Source organism: Polyodon spathula, chromosome 3, assembly GCF_017654505.1.
Source record: "Polyodon spathula isolate WHYD16114869_AA chromosome 3, ASM1765450v1, whole genome shotgun sequence".
Classification (NCBI taxonomy): domain Eukaryota; kingdom Metazoa; phylum Chordata; class Actinopteri; order Acipenseriformes; family Polyodontidae; genus Polyodon; species Polyodon spathula.
The window spans coordinates 4,646,836-4,660,350 of record NC_054536.1 but is presented as its reverse complement, the minus strand read 5'-3'; the positions used below and the strand labels follow the sequence as shown (position 1 = coordinate 4,660,350).

At 34.7% G+C, this 13,515-nt stretch overlaps 1 protein-coding gene across 1 annotated transcript in view; it reads left to right on the top strand.

Moving 5' to 3' along the window:
• The first annotated feature begins 256 nt into the window (after nt 1–256).
• LOC121310805 (double-stranded RNA-specific editase B2-like) overlaps nt 257–13,515 on the top strand; it is a 156,168-nt gene continuing 142,909 nt past the window's right edge. Inside the window, exon 1 of the mRNA XM_041243728.1 lies at nt 257–618. Coding sequence (XP_041099662.1) covers nt 516–618 — 103 coding nt within the window. The 5' untranslated portion in view covers nt 257–515. The remainder of the gene's footprint in view (nt 619–13,515) is intronic.

Here is a 13,515-nt window from a genome sequence, read left to right as displayed (position 1 = left end):
TGACACCACCCCCTCCACCCCCTGGGAGTACACACACAATATGTGTGTGTTGGGGGGCCCCCGCTCCCCCCCCCCCAACGCGCCTCAGTGGTGGTGACTGAGTCTCAGACCTCTGACGGTACTAACCCAGATTAATCTTAAACGTCGTCGTGCAGCATCTATCCGAAGGACGTACCTAACCTGAAGTTTCACCGACCACAGTTTTATTATCGTCAGACGTCTTTGATCTTCGTCAAATATAAATGGCCCTTCGAGAAAAGGGCGCCTTTAGTGAGAGCTATCTAGCTGTGATGGTGCTGAACATCTTCTGTCATAGCTGCTCGCAACTTTAATGCGTAATTGTGCACAGGCAGTGCTGCATCAGTAAGGGGTAACCAATACAGAGAACAAAAAAAAAAAAAACACCAAAAACTGCTTTGAGGACAGTGTAGGTGGAGAAAAAAAGGAAGTTTGCCTAGGGAATAAAACAAACAGAGAAAAGAACATTTACTTAACGTTGCTGCGGAGCAAACACAATGGCATCAGTCCTTGGAAACAACACCCGTGCTTCGGGAACTCCAAACAGCCAACTGAAATGCAAATTCAAGAGAAGGAGGAGAAGGAGGTCTAAGAGAAAAGGTAAACTTTTCAAGAGACCTTTTTTTTTTTTTTTTTCCGAAACCAAGCGTATTTTGGGGACTCCTGGGAGTGTAAAGTGACATTCTTATTTCATGCCTAGTACACAATTTTGATCACCATACTTAAGCCAATAATATATGAAAAATAATGTTATTTTTATGTATTTATATATTTTGTCATAATGTAAAACTTATGTCAGAGAATAGATGCTGTGCACATGGTCCTGCAGTAAGAAAAACGCTAATAGAGATTTGACTGATAATTATCCTGTCGTACCTCGATTACTTAACATTTCATTCGTGTTGTCCAGTTGTATACCATATAAAGTTATTTTAACTACAAAATAACTCCCCGGTTAACATTGAAATGACCGGCATGTCGTGTGTGCGCCTGTCTACACGCTATATTATTTTGTATCGGAATATTGTATCAGTTTTGTATGTTGTCTTTAGAACCAGTTAACCTCAAGTCTTTTGAAAACATGCCAGCCTAATACTGTATAACCTACTAGTCAATTCACCACCTGCTTTCTTGATATTGCTCTTTCCACATAAAGTGGATGGGAGCTTTTAACGTTATCGGTTGTTAAATATGAATGTCACAGTATTGCGTTATTTACCAAGAAATCAGCGCAAGTAGATACCTAATTGGTTATTTGTTATTGTGTCCTTTTTGTTTCTCTGGGGACCAATGTGGCGGTACAAGGACATCTACAGGAGTATGTCTGCCTTTCTACATAACTTAATTGGTGAGTCCTGTGATCAAAACAGGATCATTTTCACATTGCACTGCTTTCACACGACTCTGACTAAGGTCAGATTTAATTCAAAATCCAAATTAGAACTATATATAGTGGGACTGCTGCATACAGCAGGTAAAATCTTTTCTTCCTTCCAGACAACAGATACATTTGTATCTGGTCTTCTTTTTAAATGGTTACTATGTATGGCGTTGTATTATTGAAAACTATAGAGGTGGGTTTGACCTAACAAACCATAATTGGATATAATCCAATGCCCTATATAATTTATATGTTTTTATATGTATATTGCGCATTTCAAATACTGGTACCCAAAAATGGCTAATTTAGTTTGTACAGAAAATGTGTTTTCTTTTAGAAAATTAATTAATTCATATATAATGTAGGCCTCATGCAGTTCTATCTTTCCCAAAGTATTTTGTGTAGCTGCAGATTGGTATTGTGTGGCTTGAATCTTTCTGTCGTCTGTGTATTAGCCTATGCGATATATTATGCCATACTGTTTTATTTTTCCCCCAGAGTGAGTCCTAGTAAATGGAACAAATTATCTTAAGTGTAAATATTATACAGTAACGATACACTCCTTTTTAAATATGTTGGTTCAGTTCAGTGAGTACCAAATTATTTCTAGGTTGGGTTTATTTTGTGTATGTGATGCAAACCTTGTTTTCGATGTACAGCTTAAAGAAACATACATTGCTCATCATGTTGTTTTCCAGTATTTCTACCACTGCAGCAGATTTGTGTTGCAATATATCATACAGCACCATTCAGCTATTTTTTGAGTCTGACATGTGAAGGGCAATTGCTGTGTGATGCAGTGCTATATTTGAGAAAAGAGAAAACTACTGAAGAGTTTTGTATAATTCAAGAGTATGGAAAATAAAAATAAAAACAGAGTAAAAATGGGATAGGATGTGAGGGGACAGATATGAAACTATATCAAGATGTGGTATAGTGATATACTGTAAACTGTAAGGCAAACAAGTGTTTAATCTGCTACTGTAGGTCATGCTTGTTGAATAGTTTGTCCAGAACAATAAAAGGAACTTTAGATACTGTAAGTTCTTATAGACATGACGGGAAAAAGTATCAAGTAATAGTGACTCTGAGACCTGAAGTCATAGAGCATGTATGTTATTCTAAAAGAACAAATCTTGTTTGAATTGCGCTTAAGTTTATTGTTAAATTTGTTAAGTCTTAACTTGGAGGTGTCACCTAATTATACCAAAACGCAAGCACGTTTTAATGCATGTGATCTAAAAGTGTAAGAGAGGAGCTTTCCATACAGGGTTTTGAGTACAGCTTGCTACCGGCACACATTAGCTTGTTTGAGATTTTATGTACTGCATTTGTCTTCTTCTCTATTAAAGTCTTACCTAGAAACGATATACTGGATCTGTAATGAAAGTCAGCCATTACGTTAAACATGTTATGGTAGATAAGATGTGAATGATAAAGTTGAAGAACAAAATCTATCTGAAGTTCAAGGAATAATGAAGATACGTTTTGTCAAAAACTTAGTGCCTTTTTTAAACTGGTGAGTTTATTTTATTTTAGTATTTTAATTTTATTTTTAAAGGGAATAAAGAGTAGTCTTATGGGAAAAAAATATTCCAGGTGGATGAGTGGAGTAGGATTAATGAGAAATGAAATTTGGTGAAAAATGAACAGAATAGAAAGATTGCACAGGGCTAGAGGTAGGAAGTCATTATAGCCTGTCATCTCCCTGCAAGGCCAACATAATACATGAGCATGTTTCATCCTGCCTGGATTCAGAGACACAAGTCTTTACCAACGACAAGCCTGTGCCATTTTTCAAGACCTGCTCTGCTTATCACACTCCCTGACAGATGAAACGGAAAGGCTGGATTTGTTGATAACATGTATTCCATTAAACCTTTAGCTCTTCTTCTTCTTCTTCTTCTTCTTCTTCTTCTTCTTCTTCTTCTTCTTCTTCTTCTTCTGCAGATTTTTAGCCATCCGTGAAATAACATTCATGTGAAAATTGCAACAAGACCATTAGCTGCAATAACAGAACTTGCATTGTGAATATAGAAAAAGGAGATTCAGGAGTCTATTTCAGAAATGGTACAGATTAGTTAATAACAGACAGGACTATTGCTGGCCGCAGGGCAAAGAGAAATTAATTGAATGGAATAGCTTTATTAAGCATAGAAATGAGGCTTCTAATGTATTATGTTGTTTTTAACAATTAACCAATTTGAATCAAAACTACATGTTACTATATCTGTAAGGGAAATATATTCTATTAACCCGGTCCATTTATGCTAGTTTGTGCTTAACAGCTGTAACTTATAAAAAAGCATGATGCAAGAAATTAGCAGGCAGTGACACATTACCTATATTCACATTGTCCTATTTTTTCTAACAGGTTCATTTGCATTTATTTTATACCCAGTCTTTGTAAAATGTCATCAGGTATTTTCTGTCGATATATCGTTTTAAGGTTTGCTTACTGTCTAACATTTACTGTAACAGATGGTGTGAAATGTGGAAGGGTGCCTTTCTGAAACAAGAGCTGCAACACATTAACCTATTTAAAATCCTATTTAAAATCAGAGTATCACATTGTTATGCTCGTCTAGGTTTCTTCAATGCATTGTGCCATTTATATAGAATTTCATCTACTGTACAATGACTTTTACTACAGATCATGATATTAATAACTAGGTACTTTAGAGGAAGGACAATAAATAAAACAAAGCAGAGGCAAATATATTTACATAATGGATATAATAAAATTGGTTACACAACATTAGGCATTGCAGACAAGATGCACAAAGTGTATTTGCTTGAGATATGCTTCAAGCTGTCACATTACATTTTGAAATGGTACCTTTTTGTCAGTATTGCTGATTCAGATCAGTTTGAATAGAGTAGCTGTTTATTCTGCAGAAGCAGTACAACTATTATACTAGAACTTTGATGAACTCATTTGTCAAAACAATGTTCAGACTGTTTACAGTACTTCATTTTTTAGCCCACCAAAAAGTGTGATCATTTTAAAAGTAGAAATCCTTCAGATATAAGTACAGGCTGTCCATATATTATACAGCCCCTGCATGTGTGTGTACATTTCTTTTTAAACAGATTGATGAAGTTGTTCATTTTCACATCCTGGTTATGTCTAAACATGCTCTTTTTATTATTAATTTTAAAGTGACTTAAAATATATTTTGTAAATAGAGGAAAAAATGGTTTCATTAACTGATAATAATGTAGCATGTGCAGGGGAAGGCAGCAGCAGGGCTATAAGCTCCTTGCAAAGGAGCCGGCTCTTTTGTACTGCTGTATCAGCGCTATGCTTTAGTGCAAGAGGTCCCGGGTTTGCGCCCGCTCTCCACCTGTGTGTGGATTGCCTTGCCCTGTGTGATGCGCCTGCCTGCTTTAACCAAGATCGCTACAATATTTTATTAATCAGAAAGATAGTCTGCTCCATGAACTTCTAGCAAAAACTTGTTTAAACAACTCCCTTAAAAAGGCAGATTAAACTGTAATTCTTGTTTGTAATTTTAATGCCTTTCGTCATCTTGAAAGCCTAGACAATTATGTTGATAGTCTTTTTGGCAAGTGGTGGGTGCTTTAGGATTACACAGACCAGGGATTTGATAAAATAATCCCTAGCAAATGGAGCATTAATTTATGATGGGGTTTGTATTAAAACATGTTCAAAGGATATACAGTAAGCAGATCTTATGTTGATTTTATTATTATTATTATTTTTACGTGGTATTGTCTTTTTTTTTTGGATCACATAACTACAGTGTAGGGCATTGGTTAGATGAAAACACAACAAAAAAACCCAGGTAGGGTGTTTCAGTACCAAACCCAAAAGCATGGGAGTACTTTTGAAGCAGAGCGCCCTGATTCACAACGATACTAACACCACTCTAACAGATACTAATAATTCTCTCAACGATTGTAGTTTTCAATGAAACATCTGAGTTCAACATCTGAATTAAAATTTTAAGCAATCTCTAAATATGTACAAAAAACCTGCTATAAACTGTTTTCTTTCATTTCTAAGTTTACTTTGCAGCAAATTGATTTTATTTCAGCAATTGATATTTAAAAAAGATGAAAAACCCCACATGTCCAACATCCTATGTGTAACATGTGTTGCAGTAATCTGTAATACCGCAGTACTGTTTTAATTAATCATGCCACAGTGATTTACACAGTACACAAAAACCATGCCTAAAGATTTGGCTGCCTTTAGTAACAATAAATGATATTTACCTAGCTGTGAATAAACAGAACTGCTTCCCATTTACCAACTAGGTTTCCTAAACATAGTCGCTGATAGATGAAATGGTAGCCATACCAGTCCAGAGATGATAGACAAAGAGAAGGAGATGTGGTACCTTTTATTGGACTAACTAAACAATAATTAGTTTTGCTTACTTAGTCTAATACAATGTATCACATCACCTTCTCTTTGTCTATAATCTATATTAAAACTAAATAAAAACATGCCTAACGTTATGGTTTTATACAGCAGTTCATGTTGATTCCTTATGGACTGACTGTGGGCTTGAGTCCCTTTCTAAATAATACAATCATTTTTTACTTATGTTTGATTTCAATGCACTGTTATTAAATGCATGCAAGATTGAAAAGCCAAATGAACCTGTTAAAAAGAATTTCATTGAAAAAAATAGAATCAAATTCCGAAGCATGGTTCTGTCAGCACTGTGTGTTGATCTGAAGCACACATCTTTTGCTTTCAATGCAGCAAGATTATTATATATTTTTTTTAAATGACATTACAATTATGTAGAGAGGGAGTGAGAGAGAGAGAGAGAGAGGTGGCACTAATAATCAATGGAACTATTCATTTTAGTGTGTGTTATTCTCTTTGTAATGTTAAATCAACAGCACATCAGAGATCTGGCAGCAAGTCAGGAGCTGTCTCCAGGTGTCACATCAATTATGTAGCAATTACTGTTTACGCGCTCCTGTAGAGAAGAACTCCCTGGGCCTGCCAGAACCAAGGATCCAGGTCAACACATCTTCAGCAGTGATCAAAAAACGATGAGTAAATCTGATGTGGTGTTTGTACTAAGGAATAAAACACACACTGCTTACTGTACTTGTAAATATGGATGAGAACTAAAGAGACTCCCTCAGCATTAACATGGCACAATTGATTTCCAGAAGCCGCCTGGGGAGAAAGGAGATGCCACAGTCACTGTAAATGTTTTCTCTGAAACATTTGTCTTTGTCTTTTGCTTTTAGTTGTTCTATTTATTTTCTAATCATATGCTGTCTCATTATAAAAATGAGTATGAGCTGGTCTGCATGCACTGTCCGCACGCAGAGAAGGTCCCTTGAATCAATGTGGTGCCTCGCTGTGGCACTGTAAAGAAATGCTACTTACTGTATATTACTATGATTCAAACTCGCACAAAACATGTGAGAATGTAGTCAGTAGAATAGTGTATCAAAATAGCAAAAGTGTGACATAAATCTCCCTCACCATTTCTATACATGCATTTAATGGCTCCTCAGTTATTATTATTATTATTATTATTATTATTATTATTATTATTATTATTATTATTATTATTATTATTATTATTATTATTATTATACCACCACTGGAATGTAGAAAGCAACTACACTTATAAATCTGTTATGATTGCCATATTGTGCACAATTAACATAATACAGTTCTTAACATACAATTCTGTACTAGTAACACATCTTAACAAGAAAATATAAACAGCTTCCTTTGAGTTTAAAAAAGTAAATTTAATTAACTGGATTTTCCAGCCACTTAAGTGAAGAGGTAGCCTGAAATCTGGGGTGAAATTCTCAACAAAAAAGTGCAGGCACTCAAATAAGCAGCCAAGTGTAAACATTTAAAAAAATGAAACAATTTGAGAGCCAATGAATAAATACTTTAAAAAGTATACATATCGGTACACGATGCATTTATGAATTAAAAATAAACCTTAAAAAATAACTGATAAAATATAACCAAATCACCATAAACAAAGAATCTGAAAATACTGAAAACTTTGTACCCTCTGCGTGTTTCACTCAATCATGTACTGTAATATAACACTTAAGTTAAAACTTAAATGATAAGTATTAAAAAATATTACACTATTTGTTTCAAGATATCCCCCAAAAAGGATAATGTTATAAAAAAAATGATGTAAATAAACAACTGTGCCATGAACAAATAAAACAAAAATGTCAAAGTCAAGTAATGCACAATAGCGGCTAAAATACCCTCTAATATTTCATGTAACAGGGGTGTACTTGACTTGGCCATTTTAATGTGAAATCAGCCCCATACTTTCCAGACCCTGGGTACTTATCTACAACAGGACCTGTCCATGCTACAATGATAGCCTTGGATTAGAACACGGATCCCTGTTTCTTTTTCTTTTTTTACTTCTTACTTATCCTACAATAATATGTTCTGTTTGCTTCTCTGTTGTGTTTCTGTGCAGATTAATTACCATGATCTTTTCCAGAAAAAGATTTATTAGGGATGAGCAGTAGAATTTATTATTATTTTTTTTATCCCTGGCATTGTGGTTTGTGCACAATAAACAAAGTGGCAAAAGACACATTTGCATAAAGTAATATCATTACTGTGTTTTACTTATGCCTTTTTTAGATTTACACGCAAGTGAAAACTCAAATTTAACTTAAATAAACTCTTCAACGAATGTAGAAAAGGGGGCATTGTACAAAGAAAGAACACCTCATCGTTTTTGTTTTTGTTTATTACAGTCCTCACAACAGAAAATACTAGGATCACAACAAAACCAAATATTGATCACTATACACTATACATGTACCTTGCAAGTTATGAGCACACCTATATCTGTTTCCCGATTTTGACTCGCTTACCAAATCTGAAACAGCACTATCATAATCCTTTTTTTTATGTATTCCCTACTGTCCTAAACAACACTTGCCATTTTAGAAACTTTCAAGCAAATTCTGGCAAGGTGGTAAATCCGTGCAAGGCAGAACACGTTGTGGTACTTATTATTAACGTAATATTGATCAACTGTATAATTTATGGCGGACACTTACGTGAATTGTTGCCTTCAAATTCATGTGCGGCAATGATTGTTTGAATATTCAGATAGGTTGTCTGCTGCACTAAGAAAATAATAATTACCATCCCGCTGTTTTCATGTCGCTCTGCTAAAGTCTTCTCTCGCTGATCAATCAATGAACACTGACACAGAGCAAAATGGATAGAGATTTGTGAAGCATGCCAAAATGAAAGCTGATCAGAATGATAGCTTGGTCAATCAACATGCAGTGATTATACTGACCTTAATGCTGGCCAATGGCAGCTAACAGAGGAGTCACTGGGGGGCTGATTTGGCCGCACAAAATCCCACTGGTGGCCGCATTTGAGAAACGCTGCGCTAGTGGATTGTGTGAGAGTGAAGGGAATGCATGTGTGTTGGATGACAAGCAGATAGAGTAAGTCCCAGTACAAAATACCGATACGTTTTCACACCTGCCTGAAATAGATTGGACCAAAATGCAAACTGTAGACATATATCACAGTGTGATTTTTTTGCTATTTTAATTACAATTAAAAGGTATGTGTTCTGGATCAGCTGTAGTAATATATATATATATATAATTCTATATATATAATATATAATCTATATATATAATAGTATATATATATATTTTTTTTTTTTTTTTTTTGCTGCAGCCAAAGATTTTTCCAAAGGTTAAATGAAGGTTCCATTAACACTTTCAGCAAAATTTGTCATTCTGTGTAATGTGACATTTTTTAATTCACAGTCACAGCCTGATTAACTGTAAAAATATCCCCAGTTTAGGACACTTCGTCCTCCACTGAACAACTGTGGAAAAAAGGTTATTAACATTGAATGGTGACTGTTCTCTCCAGAGAGCTGCAGACAAAATGACCAAGGAAAGAAATAGCACAACTTTGCAAATTAGCATAATTAGTAATTATCTCTTAATAGGCCCTCTTGGCTTTTGAGACTTGGCACTTGAAATTCTGCTTAAAGTTCAGTGAGGAAAAACAAATTTCATGCTGAAATGTCTCAATAACACAGCTGAGCTATTGAGGTAATTGTCTGGTTAAGGTAAAAAAAAAAAAGAAAAACCCTTGCAAAATGAAATATTCAGCAGGTAATTAAATCTGTCCATTTCTTTATTTTTAAATCTACCTCTCAATATTTGTCATAAAAACATGTATACATGCTGTTTTTGTCAACTGCAGAGACTGGTCAATTGTTTTATTATTTTAATGAATGCATTATATACATTATAATACATTCATATGTAATAATGAACCTACAAATCTAATTTGTTTAATGTTTTCAGTCTATTCTTTTTTGTCATCCTTTAACTAGTTAAATTTGTCAATTGAATATGTGTTTATTGAACTTGTAATCTTTAGTTCAGCGCGCCCAGTGGTGTTAAAAAGGAAATCAGCATTAGCATTTATTTTTAAAAATTTTTAATATATATATATTATATATATATATATATATATATATATATATATATATATATATATATATATATATATATATATATATATATATATACAATAGCTTAGAATTCATGCATATGTTTGGCTTGATTTGCTGATCGATGTAAACTGTTTAAAAGTCCTATGTAGTAGATACCTTTTTTTTTTGTTTGTTTTAATTGGCACTAGGACGCTTCTGTAAGTGTGGGGTTCAAAATTGAAATTCATTTCAATAGCTGTTTCTACAGCAAATGCACTGGAACATCAGAAGCCAGGTGGTCCTTACTCTAGTAGGATTGTAACTATATTTAATACTCTGCTCTAGATTTGGGAAACAGGCAGGCAAAAAAAGAAAAGGATAATGCTGACAGATTTATTTTAAATGTAGGAACAAATTGGATAAAACAGCTTAAAGTTTTTTATTTATTTTTTTTTTTTTTATTACCCACCAGAATGGTTTCTCAATTTAGATAAAATTAAGTCGAAATAGAAGTTAAAGCTTTTTTACAGCAGATAGTCAAGCTAATGGCACTCCTACACTATTAGCAATAAGGCTGAAATCACCAATATTCTCACAGAAATGAAAAATAACTAAACAAAACGGTGCTATTAGAGCTGGCCATAGGTGTTCAGTGTAGCTAATAGCTGTGCATGCATGTTCCAGCAAGAACCTGTATCTGAAGAGTGGCAGTCACTGCCTAATTCTCTGTAGAGGCAATAACATCGGCTTTATAACCTATAGTTAATAATTCATAAGATAGGGTGCTGCACCATTCTTCCAGCTGATTAATAACGTGATTGAAACGTATAGCTTGTATTTTTCAGCTGCTGCATCGTTTATTGGTGTTGAAGAGATTAGCAGAATACATTATGGTTTGTATAAAGGTTTCAGATAGTTAGCACAGTACAGTATTTTAATCTACTACAGTTTAAGACAAAACATGTTTACATTATTGTGGTGTGGGAAAAAAAGCAAGCAAACATTTTTGGGGGGGCTGGGAATAAGAGATTCAGCGGTCTCGTGTAATTATCTAAGAAGCTGCACAAGCTGAATTAATATAGAGTGAAAGTTTGGATGAGCCACTGTTTAGAGCATCGAGGTGGAGTAGATCCAAGGCCCAGGGAGGTACCTGGGTATAAAAATAAAGGAGACTCCTTATTCGTTATTGTATAAAAGGACTGCGGGCTACAAAACAACAGTTAAGACTTTATGGGATAAGCAGTAGAGCCCAGGGGCCTCTGGGAAAAGCAGTGGAAGTAATTCATCCACACTGAGACATCGAAAAATGACGGACAAAGAAATTGTGTGTTTGTGGGACTGCTGAAAAAAGGGTGAAACTCTTTACTATCATTCTGCTACATAGCCTTGTCCTGTGGGTTGACAAGTGAATTGCAGAAAACACACAGTAGGTGTGGCCATGAGCACCAGCTGTGTGTTCCCTCTAAGTGGCTGATGTATTATCTTTTTCAGGAAAATAATAATATAATGTCTTTATATAGTGCCTTTGTGGCAATGTTGCCCACTCCTGTGTGTATTTCGGTGTTGTATGTTACGTGTAGTGTGTTAATGTTGGTGTATAGTCATTGGTACACAGGATGTAATATGAGGTATGCGCACAAGTGTTTAAAAACAGGAATTGACCCCAACACTGACCTACATTTAGCTTGTTTAAACCAATCCTGAATATGTGATTTGAAGTTTACTGTTCATTGTGGTTTGGTTTTGTCAAGTTAGTAGAAGAAACTCACAATAATTATCTGCGGGTTTAAATGAAAAGTCAACCACTGACTCACTACGTTTCAATGACTGTAGAATTGTGAGCATACATACTGTACCAGATAACAGAAACATGCTGTACATTAAGTAATAAATAAATAAATACTCAGCCTTGCCTGTATTTAAAATACCATTTTGAACCTCTGGTGGCCAAGTAGTAATATCAACGATATCTATAGTGTATATTTTTATATAAAATATAACAGTATATACAAATATATACAGTATATAATTATCTGTTTTTAGAAAGGCACAATCTTTTATTGTGTTTTTTTTACGGTATTTGAGGAAGGCGTATATTGAAGTTTATTTCTGCGGATACAACTTGATCAGGATGGTGAAAGAAGTCCTACAACTTTAAATTGAAAGCTGTTGAGCTCGCAGATCAGATTGGTGTTGGACTAGGTGAGGTCACATACCAGTGTAGCATGGAGAGGGAAATAATAACAAAGATAAATGACAATTCAGCACCTAGGAGGACGGTTTATTTTCCCTTTCTTTTCTTATAGCAGTTTCTAAGAGTTGCAGGGCTGATCTCTTTAATATATGGTGCGTTTTTTTCTCGTCACCCAGCAAGACAACTAAACACTCACAGTCTCCTGATCCAGGCAGGGCATTGGTGAGGATGAGCTGATCCTGTCTCTTATTAGCCAAAATACCTGCATACAACCAAAACAGAAATGCATTTAAAAAACTTAAATAATAATCATAAAACTAAAATGTATGATTAATGTAACTAAAATGTATTACTTTTCTTGCTAATTCCTATATATATATATATATATATATATATATATATATATATATATATATATATACACTTCACAGTAAAATACTGGTGTGCTCTAGTGTGTAATTTTATATTTTAAATACATTTAGTTCAAGTTTATTCAATTAATTTTGTTTCTGTTTGTAATGTTTTGCCATGCTGTGTTTTTTATGTGTTTCTTTTATTAAGTGCTGCATTTATTTGAGCTGGGATAGGGAAAATAAAGTACATGTTTCATTACTGACAGCAACGTTTATTCGAGGGTGGCGTCGTTACAAATCTGATAACCGAGTGCAGGGTAGGTGGCGGTAATTAAAAGTAATATGGTATTTTGCTACCAGAGGAGCAGTTAATATAAGGACGGAAGCGCTCTTCTGCAGAGTCTTGTTTACACTTTTAAATTGAGCAACTCTAAAGTCCACAGCGAGTAAAGGTATCAATTGTATTCTGATTGGCAAACTAAGCCCTGCGGCTAACAAATAAAGATGCCCATTATCATTCATTAAGCAGGTGTTGAAATGCATTGCTCTTTTACCGGGATGCAGATTTGGAGCACACTGGGTAATCCGTTTTTCAATTTAGTGCACTGCCTGTGATAAATGAACAGATGTCGATTGATTTTCCTCTTCTGCTGTTGTGTGTCTTGTTTATACCTGACAGACAGAACTTTATAGCTGAGCAGTTATTTGAAGTTACAAACATTATAATTAACAATTTTTTAATTAGACTGACAATTACCAGGAGATTTACGAAGTCGCTAATTTGACATGTCTCCCTCTCGGTGGTGTTTTGTTAACCGCTACTTGAATGATTTCCACTGAGCTAGACCACATTGTCTGAGGAAAATCAATCTTTAGGGACCTGTCTCCCTTTACAGTTATCTGTGATTTACTGGGGCTCTTAAGTAAGAAATACATTTCCACTATCACACACAGCACATACTTGCCCAAAACAAATACTACATGTAAACAGGGGTTGGACAAAACATTAGAAACAAACATTTTACTGTGAATGCGCCAACTCAAGTTGCAGGCTTGTCATGTGAAAAGTTTTTGCTCAAAAGAGCCAAC